Source organism: Tachyglossus aculeatus, chromosome X1 (genome assembly GCF_015852505.1).
Source record: "Tachyglossus aculeatus isolate mTacAcu1 chromosome X1, mTacAcu1.pri, whole genome shotgun sequence".
Lineage (NCBI taxonomy): Eukaryota > Metazoa > Chordata > Mammalia > Monotremata > Tachyglossidae > Tachyglossus > Tachyglossus aculeatus.
In genome coordinates this window covers 62144304-62162786 of record NC_052101.1, presented here as the reverse complement: position 1 = coordinate 62162786, position 18483 = coordinate 62144304, and the positions used below count along the sequence as shown (strand labels likewise).

The 18483-nt window shown below is 37.9% G+C and overlaps 1 protein-coding gene across 2 annotated transcripts in view; it reads right to left on the bottom strand.

The window, feature by feature from the left end:
- Positions 1 to 274: 274 nt before the first annotated feature.
- MDFIC2 (MyoD family inhibitor domain containing 2) overlaps positions 275 to 18483 on the bottom strand; it is a 118586-nt gene continuing 100377 nt past the window's right edge. For both annotated transcript variants that reach the window (XM_038771895.1, XM_038771896.1), the window contains 2 exons: positions 10356 to 10577; positions 275 to 534 (listed from right to left, as the gene is read on the bottom strand). In XM_038771895.1, the coding sequence (XP_038627823.1) occupies positions 275 to 534; positions 10356 to 10577 (482 nt within the window). The remainder of the gene's footprint in view (positions 535 to 10355; positions 10578 to 18483) is intronic.

Below are 18483 nucleotides of genomic sequence, written 5' to 3'. Positions count from 1 at the left end.
TGTGAATGAGATGGAGTTCATGGGACAAGCTGGTGAACAGAATAAATCCAAGGAGTTTATAAAGGCATTTAGGAGTGAAGGATCATGCTTTTAATTTTTCATTTAACTGAATTATAAACACAAAGACTTAGTTGGGAATGCTCCTGTGTGCAGACAGGTGCACCATAGCGTCTTCAGGAACATAAAATTATTTAAAGAAAAAAAAATTCCATCCTTTGCTGTACAGCATATTCCTTAGAGTTCAAAGAGCTTGTAAGACTCTTGTTTCCTGATGTTAGCGGTAACAGATTTCTGAAATCTCTAAGGCAAGCTCTAAACATTCACTGGTCTCATGACAGGAATCAAAAAGACTGCAGTCAACATCACAGTTGCAGTTGCAGTCATTGCCAGAGAGACTCTCATCGGAGGTGTAATGGTATCTGTGGGAAGGGCAGCACATATTGGTGCATGCAGTTTCACAGGTATTAGGCAGCATTAGTAGGCAGTCCCAAAACTGGCAGAACAGGCAGGTGAGGATAAGTGAGACATATTCATCTGTTGAAAGGAGAAAGGAATAAAGAGCAGGATCAAAGTTAAAACTATTGTATCAGTAAGAGATAGACTGAAGACTGTCAACTCCTTGCAAACAGGGAATGTGTCTACCAACTCTGTTTTATTGTACTCTCCCAAGGGCTTAGTACACAAGGTAAGTGCTCAATAAATACCACTGATTGATTGATTAGATAAGAAGTTTAATTCTACTCTATTTTGCTGTTCCCAGCTTCTGCCAACTCCAGACAAGGGGAACTGTGTTTGTCCTCCTGTTGTTTTAGAGTAATGGTATTTATTAACTGCTTATGTATGTGTCAAACTTAAAGGTATAGATGTTGGTACTTATGTACAAAAATTGCCACTTCTAGCTCACCACATCCTTTCTCCACACAACCTTATGTTCTCCATCTTTCAGGGCTGTCCAGCATTGGTTAAAAATATTATACTCTATGCTTTCTGTTTTGTGTGAGTCAATCATATTTATTAAGCACATACTGTGTGAAGAGCACTGTACTAAGCACTGGGGAGAGTACAGTATAACAGAGTTGGTAGATATGTTCCCTTGCCCACAAGGAGCTTACAGAGGGAACTTACAGTCTAGAGTTAAGTAATGATATTATGAATTTGTATAGAGTTTTGTTTTTCCAGAACACTTTTACATAAATTATTTCATTTTATCCTCACAGCAACACTGTGAGGTAGGAAGATGCAGGGGTATTGTCTTCTCCATTTCACAAGTGGTTGACTAACTTGCCATGGTTACATAGTAGGTCAGTGGCAGAGCTGGACTAGAACTCAGGTCTCTTGATATCCAGAAGACTCAGAACTCAGGTCATACTCCCAGGATGCCTTCCTTATTCCATTTTGCCAAGCATTATCCCTTTCCTGTTTTAAATGTGAAGTCTTCCCTAACTCCCTAAAGCCACATACATCATTCACTAATGTTTTATTAGCACTTATATACTGGTACAGTTCCACATAGATTTCTATTATTCATGATCTTGCACTTTTAATTTGTAACATTTTAGTTTATGTTTAGCTCTGCTATCAGACTGTAAGCTCAGTGAGAGAAGGCACCTTGTATTAATTAGGTGTCTCTTGTAAATTCCTTTGTACAATCACATGTAAAATTAATCCCATTGATGATGATCGTTCTAAAATGCATAAATCATATCTGTTTTCTGTTAATCAAGCAGTATAGAAACTCATCATAGCTCTGTAAAATTCTGAAAAGTATCTCTAAGTTTTGCTGGTAGTTCTAGTCAAGCTTATTAGTGAAAATAAGTTAAAAATTGGTAGATTTTGGGGTTTTGCATGCAAGAAAATATACCAATCATCTTATTGAAAGGATTACTTTCTCATCTGCAGGCAGAAAATATTAAAATTTTACAAGCAAAAAGTGAGTGAGCATTTATCATTATATATCATCCCCAATTACAAAAACAACCCTTGGAATGTGCAAGCCATCTATGCTTGAAAACAGCACTCTAAAATAATATTTTTTTCTCCAGATGGACTGATCATCTGTTTATGGTTTGATTTTTCCATTAGATTTTATTAGATAAAACTGGTTACTATCCAGTGGTTTTCAGGCCTCAATAAACAGTAACTAAGCAGCTGAGCAGAAGAGAATTTACTTAAAGACACATTCTTCCAAACTCATTTTTCTCTAGCACATTTTAATGAACATTTTACATTTTTGTTCACATGCTTGTTAATTTTTAAAGGAGGAAAAATGTCAAAATGTCACCCCCAATAGAAACAATATATATATATATATATATTATATATATATATATATATATATAATGAAACCTTTTTTAAAAAAAACTTGTAAAGCATTGTATAAAGTTCCAAAGTGAGCCTTGCATATTGGTAAGCAGGCTTTTTTTATAAGATGGTGGTGTGAACCCCACTATGATTCACTTATGACTGGTTTAATTGTCACATCATGTTGCAGGTGCTGTGGCAATTATTCAATATTTATAGTACAAGCAGCTCGTACTGCAATGCCGTCTTAATGTATGCACTCGTCTTTTGCCAGTCTTGGTTTATTTTGATTTTCTCATTGCCAACTTCTGGCATATGTGCTGTACACCATATTCCATAAATAACCATAAAATCATCCACAAAAAGAAAGACGTTAGCACAGTGTATAGATTTTTTCCCCGTCTATGTATTTCAGAAGAGGAGGTGTTGGCTGTAGATGGGACAAGAAAAAAAACCCTTCAAAACTCTTTTGAGATACATGGAGGGCTATTCAAGTGAGCACCTATAGAAGCAAATTCTGAGTAAAGCATATCCTATTCAGAACACCCAGCATTCTATAAAGGTGGAAGACAAATTGCATTTCCCAGCCACTATTCACCCTGCCCACTAAAAGTGATCCCATGGGGTCCTCTCACTTGATACACGTCTCCCATTTATAGAAGCTCAGTTCTGCAGATACCTACCTATAGAGGAGAGAGATTCATTCATGGAAATGACCTTTCCCCTTTCTGTAGTGTCCCCCTATGTTGGGTGAAACCTACAAAGCTTGCTGGAGTTGATAGTCTCTTAGGTTCTGAGCCTCTAGTGCAAGCAGCAGACCTTATTTTTCATTTCATTTCCCTTAGATTTTGGCAGGATCAGCATTATAAGATTTCTCCTCTATTTTGCACTTGAGAATACAGACCATTTTTCTCAATTTTTAAGTTAGCCTTTTTTATTTGGTAGTAAAAGGTGGGCATTCTTGCCCAGGGTAAACATTGCAACATTAATGAATTGGAAACATATTTTTCTGGCTTTAAAATATGTTCCAATCTTTTTCTCCAAAGAAATATTAAAGAATCCTACATCAGCAGGAAAAACTGTTTTGCATATGGCCCTTTTTGTTTGCAGAAAAGTAACATAAGCAGCGTTGAGGAAATGTTGCAACTTGTTAGAAACAGAGTTGGATTTTCACGTAATGTATTCTACTAGTAAGTAGACTAGTAAGTAGTTTGACTGAACTACTTCCCTGAGTTTTAAAGTAAAAAAAAAAAGATCCTCCTCCCTTCTTTGCTTACCAAAGGCCTAATCCCAACTTCTTTTTCCAAGCTCCATCTAAGATCTGAGGTCCAGTGAAGGTCTCCCGCATTGTGATTCCTCACTATTTCACTACAGCATTTCTCCATTTTCCCAGAACAACTTTTAGTTAGACCCTTGCTGGTGGATGGAGAGAGGATTATTTTCCTTACAATAGGAACCCAAATGGGGTTCTGGTACTTCTATTAATGAAAAAGGTCCTGCCACCCTTCCACAGTACAAATTTGATCCCCAAGTCTTTGTGAATATGAGGCTTTCATTTTTCTGCCCAACTTTCTGTGGAAATGGGACACCATATGTTTTTGTAACTTTGAAGTATTTCTCTCCAGTAACCATGAACCAATCACCTTCAAATTTCAATGTTTGCCTAGGTTCTGAAATTTGACTTGGTGAATAACAATTCTGTGTTCTCCTTGTCCACCCACTTCATGATTATGTTACTTCCATCATGTCTCTCCTCAGTGTGCCTTTCCAAATGGAATAGTGCAAATCAGTTGTTCATCTCCCTATCATTTTACTTGCCCTCCTCTGTTATGCCTTTCCTAAAATGTAGTGACCACAATGACAGGTAATATTCTAGGTAAAGGCTTTAATTTAAAGAAAAAAGTGGTCGATGTTCACTATGGTTAACAAAGTCTCAGAGAATTGACCACCAGTGATACATGGTGGCATCAGGGGAGAGGTGGGGGAGAGAAACCAAGGTGGAAAGGAAGACATTTCCTGAATCTTTAGCTGCTCTAAATTTACAAAGACACTTAGAGAAAAAGAAAAAGACTGGTATAGACACGAGGAGCTAAACTGGGACTTAGCAACCACAGAGATACAGAAACACACATACTGCACACCTCTCCTCTTCCTCCTCCCCCTTCTCCTCTTTCTCCTCCTCCTTCTCACCATCATTAGTATGTACTAAGAGACTACTATGTCTTGCACTAGGTGTTGAGATAATTTACTAAATAAACAAGACAGAGCCTCTTTAGGTCAGGCAGGAATTAGGAAATGGATTGCTCTCCTAGATTGACATTTTCACAAAGATTGAGATGTATAGAGGTGGAATTGAAAAAGGAAATAATAATAATGATGGCATTTGTTAAGCGCTTACTATGTGCAAAGCACTGTTCTAAGCGCTGGGGTGAATACAAAGTGATCAGGTTGTCCCACGTGGGGCTCACAGTCTTAATCCCCATTTTACAGATGAGGTTACTGAGGCACAGAGAAATTAAGTGACTTGCCCTAAGTCACACAGCTGACAATTGGCAGAGCTGGGATTTGAACCCATGACCTCTGACTCCAAAGCCCGTGCTCTTTCCACTGAGCCACACTGTTTCTCTAAGTATGATGTTGAACAAACTCACTAACATTAATCAGTCAATCAATCAATGGTATCTATTGAGTGCTTATGGTACACAGAGCACTGTACTAAGTGATTGGGAGAATACAACAGAGTTGTTAGACATGTTGCCTGCCCACAAGGATCTAGCCTAGTAGTAGTAATAGTAATCGTATTTATTTAATGTTTACTATGTGCAGATCACTGCATTAAGCACTGTACTAAGCATTTCCTTATATGAAAAGAGTCTGGGACGGTGTGTGTTGGTGTTGCTTTGGTCTTTTCAGCCAAGCCTCACATATGAAAAGATCTCTCAATCAGTAGCATCATTTTTGAAAACAAAGGGCAGCTACATTTTATTATATACACTATTTCATAACATAGCCAATGCTGTTTACTGGGGAAAGTTTACTGGAACAATGTGAGCCTTTGAAGTTTCTAGAAGAAAGTAAAATTCCAAAAGAGGAAAAAATGGCCCCTGAATACACTGGCTTTTTTGTGTGTGTCAAATTCTGCTACAACGTGCAACAAGAATAAATAATGTGTGATTGAATTTCTTTCTGTAAATGGTGTATAATCCACGATGTTATCAAGTGCAACTCCTATTTAAATATGTCAAGATCTTTTTAAGTTCAGACAAGCACAACTAACTTCCTAGTCAGTTCTTTAGAATTAGAGTGACTGGATTTGGGTGATACTTAGTAAATTTGTGCTTATATTTTTTTCTGAGCAAATGAACTGAAATAATTATAAAATTGAAACATTTTATAAGGTGACGTTGCTGCATTTAATTGTATGAAATTTACAGTCTAGAAAATGTAATCATTTTATCCAGTAGTCCATGATGTAATTAAGACTATTCTTTTTAGATATCCTGTATTTATGATTTTTACTTACATGTAGGTAGGATGTATCAAATTCAAAATTATACATCAATTAGACATCTCCTCAAGGTTTTTTCTTTAGTATCAGTTCTGTCTTATAATAACATGTATATTCTGGAATTTATTAACCTTACTGATAGTCTAACAATAAGGTAGTAGATACCTAAAACATCTATGGTTCTTTAGACTTTATTCATTATTATAAAAAGGGACCACACTAAAAGACAACCTTTTAATAATAAAGTAATGTTGCAGCACACAGTCTGTGATGTGCAGTAAAGATGCTTTTAAATTCCCATCAGAGCACACACCATGAACTGTGCTAATGGATGTAACACATTTCACAAAATCTGCATATGTGAGGCTTTTTCATCCTTTTTAAGTGGGGTAATGTATATAAATAATAGATATTAGCAATTAAGGATCCATTCCTATGCACTCATTTATATATTTGAAAATAAATTAACCACAAACAGCATAAAAGTAGATGCAGTCTTCCATATTCTCTTCTGTTTTCCCTGCTGTTCTTGAAAGACATTACTGTATTTATCTCAGTAAGAACAATGACCCTGGCTTTCAATTTCTGCACTATGAAATTAATTACCACTAAAAATATTTATAATGCAGTAAGTCTGAAAACGCTCGGATTTCTTGTTTTGGGTTGTTGAGGATGGTGAGTTATTTTTATTTATTTATTTTATTTTTGTGTGTGTGTGTCTGATCCTTTGTATTTTAACCTCTTTAAAATTACTTTTGTGACTACTTAGACCCAGTGGGAATGTCAGCCGACATCTCAGTCATAAACCTTAATGTTTTGGGTTGTTGCATGCTTTAGCCCAGACCTTAACAAAAGCAACCTGCATTCATTTAACATATTAATATCCTTTGCAATTTTTAGCAGTGAAAAATCCATCATTTATGTGGTTAGAGGCTCCTGCCTACCTATTATAATTTTAAGAGAACAATTACTAAGGTACTTCACCTAGAGTTCAAAATCTCCAGTAGCACTTGTTACATTAGATATTCCTGTTATTCCAGCATCACTGATACAATAGCTCAAAAAGGTTCCTCTGCAGCATTATGGTTTATTGTGTTGATCTGTGCTTTGGGCATTCTTAATTCAAGGATCATTAACATGATACTCAGGGCATGATCAAGTTTCATTGGTACAATTCAATAAAATGCTTTATCACCTAGATGCTCATGTAAGGAACTTTAAATTCTGGGACTCCAAATAATCTGTTGTTATTTTCTAGTTCACCTTTTTAAGATTATTTACAGAATATCCAGATCTTTTGCTTGGAATATGTTTTTTGCCGCAGAGTGATAAGGTTTGCATATGTTTCATCTTTCCTGTTTGAAGAAGAAACATGGAGCTTTCTGGGTATGTGAATGTAGCTGAAAGGACTGATCCTTTACATACTGAGACATATCTCCATAAGCACAGCAGAAGACAGGCAGGAGCATGCAGAATTGTAGTTTGTAGTCAGACCAGCTAGCCATAGCTATTGAAGATGTTTCATTTGGTTACCACAGCTTTATTTCTCATCTTATATAGTCACTGACCCAACCAGTGATGATGATGGAATCTCCCATCAAAAAGAATGCATGAGCCTCCATCACATTACTTCCAGTATTTTCTGAGATGTTCATAGAGGTCAAGGTGTGAGGCACATGGTCAACCACTGTTATACAGTTCTGAGAGCTGCCTTTCACCCAGCACATTTCTCCTTTGCTGCAGTTAGGTGTTTGCCCTCAAATGACTGAAGAGACAATGGTAGATCTGACTCCAGAAGGACCTATTTCAGTCTCAAGCATTAGTGTCAGTAGAGCATGTTTTGAGGTTGTCCTCAAGGGGTGTCTTTGTATCTTATCCTCTGGGCACTTATGAAGCTTTGTCCATTGCTAAGTTTTCCATAACAGATTGTCTTAGGTGTCTTTAAAAAATTCATCCATATGAGAAGACTGCAATGTTGCAACTGAGCTCAAATTCCCACTGCCTTGGAGCCCGTGATCCCACAACGTTGAAGGACCAGTGTTCAGGATGTGATTTTGTGCCCCTTCAGAAAGTGTACATGGAATTGGTCTTGCCATGTGATAAACTGTCGGTGTAGTATCCGTGCCTCAGAACTGTATAGCAGTGTTGACATGAATGGCGCAAGATAGATCTTTGTCCTCAAGCCGATTGCTCTTTCCTTCTAGAGCCAATGTTTAACCTTTCCACATGCTACACTGGCCGTTATGATAGGTCTTTCGAGGTCATCTATAACAGTTTGTTCCAGGTTGTCATGTTCATGTAGACACAGGTTCAGATATATATGGCAAAGCTCTAGGCACTGTTTTCAGGTCCTGATACTGTCTTTGTATTACATGTCTTTGTATTACATGCTGCCCAACACTTTTGCTCAAAATATAGCTCCCCATTTCCATTAGTTGCACTAGAGGGTATTCTCTCTGCTTCTGTTCTTTCCCAGCTTTACATAGCTATGCTACATCACTTGAAGTGTTTCCTTATACTATTTCACAGTCCGGCTTACCTCAGTTCAATTGCTCCATTTGAGTTCACCATAAATCAATTGCTTGGGTATCCTGCTGTCATCCATCCTCTGGACCTGTCCAACCTAGCAGAATTATGTGGCTACAAACATTACTTCAATAAAGGTAGACTGGCTGTGTTCCAAGACCTCATTTTCAGTGATCCTGTCATGCCACTAAATGTTAATTAAGGCTCCTAGGTGATGCAGATGAAAGCCTCTTAAGAATTTGAATGTGACGTTTGTGCCATGTCTAAGGCTCAGTCACAAAGAAAGATTGATATTACTACCATTCTGTAGTTTCTTTAGTGCTAATGGTAATTGTTTGGAAAAGATGCCTTTAAGAGGGTAGCGCCAATGATCCAAGGGTTATGGGAACAAAAGCAATCAGATGGAGAACTATATGCAGTGGATCCTTAGAATTAAACAAATTGTTTGTTGTTGAAGAAAACATGCAGTAAATGAATTAATTATAAGTGTAAAAGTACATTCCAAGTCTGGCACAAGAAAAAGGTAAAATTTTTCCTAAAAAAATGCATTGGGGTTATAATGTATAGCATCAAAAAGACTGAAAGGCTGATATAGTTGGCTGAAAAAAAACAACAAAAACGCTGTTAAGGTATTTCAAAACTAACAGAAAAATAGAATAGAGCCCAGAGGCAGGGAGGTCAGTGAAGAGGATGATGCAGTAATCAAGCTGGGGTATGACAAGTGCCCAGACCAGCATGGTAGCAGTTTGGTTGGAGAGGGAGAGGTGGATTCCATGCCACCTAAGCACTTAGGTACTCCCACCCACTGGTTGCACTTAAATACATATCTTTATACTCTATTACTTCTTCCAATATGTAATTCATTTTATTGTCTGTCTTCTCCACTAGATTGTAAGGTTCTTGAGGACAGGGATCATAACGACTAACTCCTTTAGTCCCTCCAAAGTGCTTAGCACAATGCTGTCATATAGTAGTACTCGATTGATTGCAAAACCAAAATCTCAGCAGAAACTTCAAAAACAAATATAGAAATATGGGTCAGAGTGGAGGCCAGTTATGTACATATCAAGGTCTATCTCTATTAAAGAGATGATATGCTCATCTAAAAGAGGCACATCTTCAATTTTAAATTAAAATAATTTATTTTTTTCTTGCAGCAACTAATCATAAACCACTCGTAATGATTTTTGTGAGATACCTTAGGAGGCAGATTTACACATTTGCAAAGACTTTATTCAAATAAGCAATATTTTGAAAGTCATGAAATTTAAAATTATTTTTAATCCTATTAGAAATCATTCAATCAATTAATCAGTCAATGGTATTTACTGAACACTTACTGCATGCAAAGCACCGTGCTAAACACCTGGAAGAGCACAATACAGTGCAGTAGGTAGACATGATTCCTGCCCAAAAAGAGCTTACAAAGATAGTTGTAGAGTTAAAATGAAAGCATTTCCCATGTTGAAGTGTGGAGAGCATACACAGCTGAACTGACTGAAAGGAGATTTAAGTGCTTTCTCTGTGTTTCTAAAGGTGCTTAGTCTGAAGTGAGCATTCACTGGGAATGCCCATAAATTCATAATGCCCGAAATCATTTGTCTTTTTTTAACTCACAGTTGATAGGTGCTTTAATTTTTACAAACCTTTAATTTATATTTTTCTATTATTTTACTTTGTCTAGGCTTGTTTGCCTAATGTCACAAGCAAAGTAGCTCCCAGAATCTGGTGTGGGGAACAAGTTCAATGGTTTTCTTTATTCTCTTTGTAGCCCTTTGACAAGAGTGATTATATCCTAGCCACTTGAAACACTTTTCTTCTGGTTCCCAGCTTTGAAGGCAACAATCTGCATAGCACATTTATTGCAAAGTGACCTTGACATGTGTCATTCATCATCATTTGGATTCTGAGCCCTCCTGTTTAATATTCATAAAGTTTTTTTTTTACAGTAAGCATATGTGATTCTTTCATAAAAAATGAAGATTTTATTTATAGATCTGTGTAATTTTAAGAAACATACCATAATTGTCTCTCTGATGAATGGATGTATCATTTTGGAGGTAGGAACATTCTGACCAACATTCTTCGATGGAAGAGAGTGAGGTGTTGGACTCTGACAAGTTTTTCTCATTCAGTGTTTCCTTGGTTGGGGTGTCTGTGATATTGAATTCCGATACTGAATTCATAATAGTGCTTTTAAGAGATTTTTCTTCTGTATGTATCTCTCTTGTATGCTGTGTATCTGGATCAAAACACACACACACACACACACACACACACACATTTACATATGATATTAACCAAATAAAGTTAAAGGATGATCATTTCACAAATTTTCATGCCTAAGAAGCCAAAAATGCAAATGCAGGATGAGTAAAATTTTAAGTGGGAGATCACTTACAATCAATCCTACTTCAGTGAATTTTTAACAGGTGATAGGAATGTCGAGCAACTTGTGTGTGTCCAGAATTATGGTCAAATTTAATTATTTAATATATGTTCTACTAAAGGTCATGATCCCATAAGGAAAACACATTTTCTGGAGAAAATTATTGGGTAGAAAATATTTTTTCTTTTTTATCATTCCTCAGAAAAACCACTGTGAAGTGTTTAACTAATGTTATATTTTATCTGGGACGAAATCAGTGTTGGCAGAGCCATGTACCTCTACTTTTGCTCCCAAAGGTTCTTTGAAATTTTGACATCATCACCTCTGCCTGACTGGCAGCATCACAGGTTTCTCCACTCCTAGGTCCAGGCTCCCACCCTGCTGCCACTCTGAACAGTGACAGGTGAGTTCCCCTTTATCCAGCCAGGCTGGCAAGGATTTGGAGTGAGGGTGCAGAGCTGTCAACACTCCTGAGAATGAGGTGCCCATATAATCCTAGGCAAATTAGAAGATGCTCCTAATAACACTGATAATCGTGGTATTTGTTAAGTGCTTACTGTGTGCCAGGCACTGTACTAACCGATGGGTAGGTACAAGTTAATCAGGTTGAGCACACTTTGTGTCCCACATGGGGCTCACTGTCTAAGGGGAGGGAGAAAAGGTATTTAGCCCATTTTACAGTTGAGGAACTGAGGCACAGAAGTTAAGTGACTTGCCCAAGGTCACACAGTAGGCAAGTGGCAGAGCCAGGATTAGAATCAAGGTCCCTCAATTCCCGGGATCATGCTCTTTCCATTAGGCTAATCTGCTCCTGAGGAAAAAATTCTTTGTCATGGCTGTTTTGTCTTCAGTTGCCCAACACATTTTCCAGGGGAATGATGCTAAACTCTAACAAAAAGTATCAGGATTCCAAAACCTCTAGCTTGGTAACAAGACTGTTAAAAAGAGCAATTACAATGACTTACACTGCAGTGAATAACAGAGTAAACAAGTCAACATCACAGTGTTAAAGCAACTACACCACTCTAGGAAGTCAGTGTACTTGGTCTCTTCACCCCTTCAGGCAAATTAGTGGTAGTTTCAAACCTGGAGAGCTTCCCCAGCATTCTAAAAGTCATAAAGGCTTCTGGTGTGTGGCATTCTGTGGGTCCAAGGGAAGCTGGTCCAGGAATGAGGCTGCCTCCTCACGACTCCAGAGTTCTTCGGACCTGTCTGCTCAAATCTGAACCCAGAATGGACCCTGCCCCATACCAGACAGGGATGGCTCTGAATGTTAGGCCCAGAAGGTGAATTCCTCAACCCAGCAGGCTCATGCCGTTCCATGCCTTGATACCCTTCCCAGGCTCCTGGTTCCCAGATGAAGAACAGAATTCCTTGAAGATAGCCCTGGGTTGGCTTAGTGTATCACAGGACCTGATATGACCATATCAAGGACTCTGGCACTATATTAATAATAATAATAATAATGATGGTTATGTGTTAAGTGCTTACTATGTGCCAAGCACTGTTCTAAGCCCTGGGGTAGATACAAGGTTATCCGATTGTCCCATGTGGGGCTCAAAGTCTTAGTCCCCATTTTACAGATGAGGTAACTGAGGCACAGAGAAGTTAAGTGACTTGCCCAAAGTCACACAGCTGACAAGTGGTAGAGCTGGGATTTGAACCCACAACCTCTGACTCCCACACCCATGCCCTTTCCACTAAGCCATGCTGCTTCTCAGACTAGAATAGAATAGAATAGAATGGGGTCCTCTAAAGAATCTATTCACTTGTATTATATCACACATAAATCTGCCTGGTATGTCTCAGGAATCATTTTCCATTATATTTTGCCCATTAATAAATAATGATAGCAATTGTAATTATTGTAATAACAACAATAATGACAATTGTGGCAATTGTTAAGGGTTTGCTATGTGTCAAACACTGTACTAAGGCCCCAGTTAGATACAAGATAATCTGGTCCCACATGGGGGTCACAGTTTAAGTAAGAGGGAGAGCAGATATTTAATCCCCTTTTTGCAGATGAGTCAACTGAAGCACAGAGAAGTTAAGTGACTTGCCCCAGGCCAAATAGTGAAGTGGTGGAGCTGGAACCAGAACCTAGGTCCTCTTGACTCCCAGGCTTGGGCTCTTTCCCCAAGGCCATACTGCTTTTCTTATTTGATATTTCCTACTTGTATGTTCTGCTACCCTGAAATCCCTACCTTGTTGAGGTCAAACAAGCTAAGGGTAAGCATGCAGCTTCATATATCATCATCATCATTAAGTTTGTATTGATCACCCACTTAGTGCAGAGCACTACAGTAAATGCTCAGGACAATAGAAGTAAAAGGTGAAATATCTGTCTTCAAGGAGCCTACAATTATTCACATTAGCACCTGAGGTCTTATATATGTTTTCTAAGAAAACAATGTCATTATAGGAAATAAAAATTTAAGAAGCACATAATTTTGAGGACACTATCGAAGAGAAAGACAAGAATGTGAGGAGAGAGATGGAGCAATAGTTGGATGAGGCAATGTGGTGCAGAGAAAATTTTTTTTTAGTGGGGAGATGTGTATGTATTTAAAGGCAGAGGGAAAGGAGCCATCAGAGAACAGGAAGTCTTAGATAGTGGTCTGGAAGATAGTGAACACAAGTATATTTAGATGGTGAAAAAGGATGAGGTCAGTGGTTTGAAAGTAGGAAGGTGCTCTACTATTGATAGGCATGGGAGAGTGGATGTGGGGATGGGATGGAGCAAGGGGGAGATTTGGGGAATCTAAACCCTGATGGTTTTGATTTTCTCAACCAAAAGGTTGGCAAAGCCATCAAGGGTTAAAGGGGAAGGAGGTGGGAGCACTGGGGATTTGGGAGGGAGGTAAGGTTTGGAATACCTGGTGGGAGTTTTGGGAAGGGGAGTGGATGGGGGAGGCAAAATTGTGTAGCTGAGAAGAAAAGGCAGAATTATAGAGAGTATGGATGAATTTGAAATGTCCAAAGTTGACTAGGGGCCTGGATTTCTGTCAGTAGTGCTCTACAGTATAAAAGCAGTAACAGGAAGCATACTGTGGAAATAATCCAGGTATGGGGGTTGGTGGTGTTAATCTGATGGAGGGATGGAGGGAGGCAGGGCAAGGGAGTTAAGTTTGGAAGAATGTATGGAGATGAGTTTGTGCATAAAGAGTGACAGGGGGACATGAGGGTGCAAATAGGGCATGATGGCCTGGAATAAGTGGAGGGGAATAGAGGTTGGAGGGATCTGTGAGAGGAAAGCACAGTTTTGTGGGAAGATGGGATTAGGAGAGAAGGCAAGTGAGGAGGTTGTGAACAGAGAACGGCAATTCAGAGTTGGTGAGGCTAGAGGTGACACAGTGACTTGTGATGATGTGTGTCCAAGTGGTGAGTGGGTGAGGTGGGTGGATCAGTGGGGATAAGAAGTGATTTGGAACAGGCAGATGGGGAGGCCATCAGAAATGTCCACATGGATGTTGAAGTCCCCGACAATCCGTGTAGGGAGAAGGAAGGTGAGAAAGGCATCGAAATAGCTCTGAAAATTGGAGATAGGGCCGGGTGGGAGGCAGATGATAGCAACATGCCATATTAGTGAGTAGTAGAGGTGGAAGATGCAAAGCGACAGATGGAGGGGATGAGGATGAGGCAAAAAAAAATATTGGGAGGCTAGGAGCAGGCCAACTCCTCCCTCTTTGCCTGTGAATTGTGAGGAGTGTCTTAGTGAAAGCAGAGAAAGAGTGAGTCAGTTCAGTAAGTAATTGGGAAACAAATAATCTTGTCCTATTTTTATTATTTTGTAATTTTATTAAATAATAAACTTAACCTATCCTGCCTTATCTACTGCATCTGCTTCCTCTATGACCTCCCTACCTCCTGCCTTTCTCCACTCCAATCCATACTTCACTCTGCTGCCTGGATCATTTTTCTAAAACAAAAATGTTCAGTTCATGTTCCCCTGCTCCTTAAGAACCTCCAATGGTTTCCCATCTGCCTCTGCATCAAACAGAAATGCCTATCATTGGCTTTAAAGCATTCAATCATCGTACCCATCTGACCTTACCTCACTGATCTCCAGCCTGCACACTTTGCTCCTCTAACACCCTCCCTCTGACCTGGAACTCCCTCCTCCTCCATATACGGCAGACCTCCACTCTCCCCACCTCCAAAGCCTTATTAAGGTTAAACCTCTTCCAGAGGCCTTCCTCAATTAAGCCCTCTTTTCCCTGACTCCTTCTTCCTTCTGCATCATCTATGAATTTGGTTCTGTTCCCTTTGGGCACTTGGTATTCAACCACCCTCAGTCCCACAGCACTTATGTAAATATAGATGCATTATTTATTTATACTGTCTATCTTCCCTCTAGACTGTAAGCTTGTTGTGAGAAGGAAACGTATCTATCAACTCTCTTGTAGTCTCCCAAGTACACAGAGTAAGCACTCAATAAATACCATTGATTTATTGATTGGTTGATTCAGAAACCAGGAAACACAACATATACCCAGTCCAGCTCCCTAGCTGACCTAACTCTTATCTTTAGCTGGTAATGGCTAGCACTTCACGTTTACCAAGCCTTCCTTTTATTCAATCCAATGTTCGAGATGCACCCTTTCTTAAGTTATATACAGAAAATCAATTCTTACAAGCAATTTGACTTTACAAATATGTAATTTTGGAAACCTACAGTTAGGAGCTCTGCAGTGCTGGACTATTAACATCTACAAAGAGAGATCAAGTTTGTGAGAGAACTGCTGCTTCATATTGTATCTTAAAGAGCAGCATAGAAAAGGTTAATAGATAGCAAAACCTGATGATTATAAAGATTGCAGTACCTATTTACTTACAGAATTAATTAACAATCAGTTCAAATTATCACACGTAGTCAGGCTGCATGTAATTTAAATCGCTTTTGCACAAAGTGATTCAGAAACAAAAAAGTTGGATAGAGGTTACTGGAGTGTAAGAACATGTGGAGAATTCTGTATAAACCTAGGTGTCTTGAAACTTCCATGTACTGCATTAAGGAACTGTTAAGTGTAAGCTGTTATTTGTATAGCAATCCGTGCTATTGGTAAGTTATTTTATTTCTTTAACATCCCTGTTTACGTTTTTATTTTTCAACTCCCTAAGAGAGCTATCTCCTCCTCATTAGCAAATCATCTGACATGCACATCCCTGAGCCCAGTCTGTTCAACCCAGAATTCTGACATCTGAAATGAGTCACAAACTTCGGGTACATGGAACTGACATTTTCATCTTTTAAATAGTATGCAAACAATAAATTTCTTAAATTTCTTCCTTTGTACCGTTATTTGACATTAGACTCACAGTAGCATAAGCCTAAAAGAAAAAATACACAAAGGATATCAAGTTCTGAACATTCAGCTAGGAATTTATAAAGCTATATTAGAATGCTCTTCATGGTTTTTTGACATCAACCTGGGGGGGAATAATTTCAGAAACTGCTAAGACATTGCAAAAAATAAATAAAAATGAGGACTGAAAAATGTAGCTATTGAAAACTAGAATACCAAGTGTATTTCATAGAAAACAAGTCAAATCAGAACCCTGGATTAAGCAAAAATAGAAAGGAATATTTAAGATAGAGGCAAATGATAGAACAATTAGACAAAAAATGGAAAATAATGATGATAGTAAATGAGGTTTAATTGTCATTGAAAAAGTGCTCATTTAAAAAAAATTAACATTTACTGAGTGCCCGCATGCAAAAAAATTAATCAGCATGACATGAGATATTCATCATTTTAATTTTTATCTTTAAACTAGAAAGTAAAGCACATTTTTCATAGTCTCTTTTTGTCTTTGATAAAAAAGTCTATATGTTCCCACTAAGTTTTCTCTATTAGGCTGTCATCTAAGTGAGGGCAAATATCAAGTCTTTTCCTTAATTAATCTTGCATAACAGCATACTGTCTAATACAGTACCACTGAAGATACTAGGAATGAAAGAAATATTATGCCAATAATACTTGAGGGAAAATATGAGGCAAAACTATAGCTTTAGCCGTTGGTGATCTTAGACTTGAGAGTGACTTTATTAATCTTTAAAACAGTAGGAATCATATCCTGTAATTCTTTAATTGGCAGACTATTATTCGTCAGCATAAGGGCCACAGATGGAATCCTGTATTTGTGAAGACAGTATTTTCTCTCTTTGCGTTTTCAACTGCCTTTGTCTCTTTGCATCTTTAAGTGCTTTTAGATGTCTCCCAATCTGATGCCACCGTTTGTCTTGGTTTGCATTGTTTTCTTGTTCATATTTTTGTGTTCTGGTTAGAAATAGCTGGGGCTGGGAAGAAATGGGGGAAAGCCAGAGTTGGGGGTTAGGAGGAAAGGGAAGAGAAAAGGGAAAGGAACTGGAGAGAGAACAAGGTCTACCCTAAACTTGTATATATATTCTAAATGACTTGAATAAAAACATTGACAAAGGAAGTTCCTTAATGAGAATTTTGAAACCTAGATATGACCTCTTCATGGTTTACTGTTGCAAATCAAAAAGGTATGTTTACCACTTGAAAATTGTGTTTTTTTTAATTGATGTAAGCATTCCTTTTAGTCATTTGGAGAGGGCAGATATGAAGAGCATAAAATCATTTGAAGTGGGATTTTCTCACTCCTTCCTGTTCTCACTGCCACCCTTCTCCTCCCAATGTCACATTTTGAGAACATAGACAGATGATGTCTTTAAAAATGATTGAGTTTTAGTAGGTTGTAGCGTATTCTTACATCAGCAGACATGTTTGACATGTTTTTTCTGCTACAGTGCACTTGAACTCTTTCCTTTAGCCACTTGCCTGATTGTAAAAGTGTAATGGCCACTTCTGAGTAAATATTCATTTACGGAAGTACAAATTTTAGAGAAAATACTTTAACTAAGAATCTATATTGCAAGTATAAGAACTTGTCTGTTAAAAACTGTTTCATAAGATTTAAAGCAGGCTGCATCTTAGGTTAGTTCTCTAATTACATTTGTGATTGATTCTAGATCAAGATAACCCCAGTGGAATTTCCAAGTACTTTTGCCAAACCAACTTGCCATATTATTATTACAATGGAAACATTTCTGATTGAAGCCCAACTATACAGAAAAAAAAAAACAAAACAAAACCAAAAAACCTAAGCAAACTAAAACTTTTTCACTATTTGAAGCATGTAAACTATGTGAAAAACTAAGCTGATTTTGTAGAAAAAAATATGACCCATTTTCTCTCTAGCCAAGCATGTAATAGCACAACCTCCTTCAAAATACAGTGAGACATTCAATAGGACTAGATTGAAAACTGTGATGAAAATTATCAGTAACTGCCAGAGTAACATTTACTGTATCTGCAGACTGCTACTATTTATACATCAAGCAAAGTTTTAAAGTTGAAGCTCTGTTGAAGAGAAGTCAAAACTAGAAATATAAAGACATAGCTGTAACCTGAATTCTTCAGTACAGTACCATCAGACAAAGTGGTAACAAAAGCTGTCACTCAAGAACTTTTCTGTTTATTCAAAGAAGTCACATTTTTGAACATATAATAAGTACTTTTTGTGCCTGCCTCATGCTATCCCTTTTGCTACTCATTCTAAGGATTTGGTAGTGGGATCTATCAAATGAAAATCCTAAATTGCAGTCAATGGGAATGAATTGGCATATAGAAGGTTGTAGAACCAAAAGAATGAAAATAAAAAGGAAAAATCTTATGTACATTCGCTATCATGCGCTTATACTTAAGAAAATACTAAGATCAAACTACTC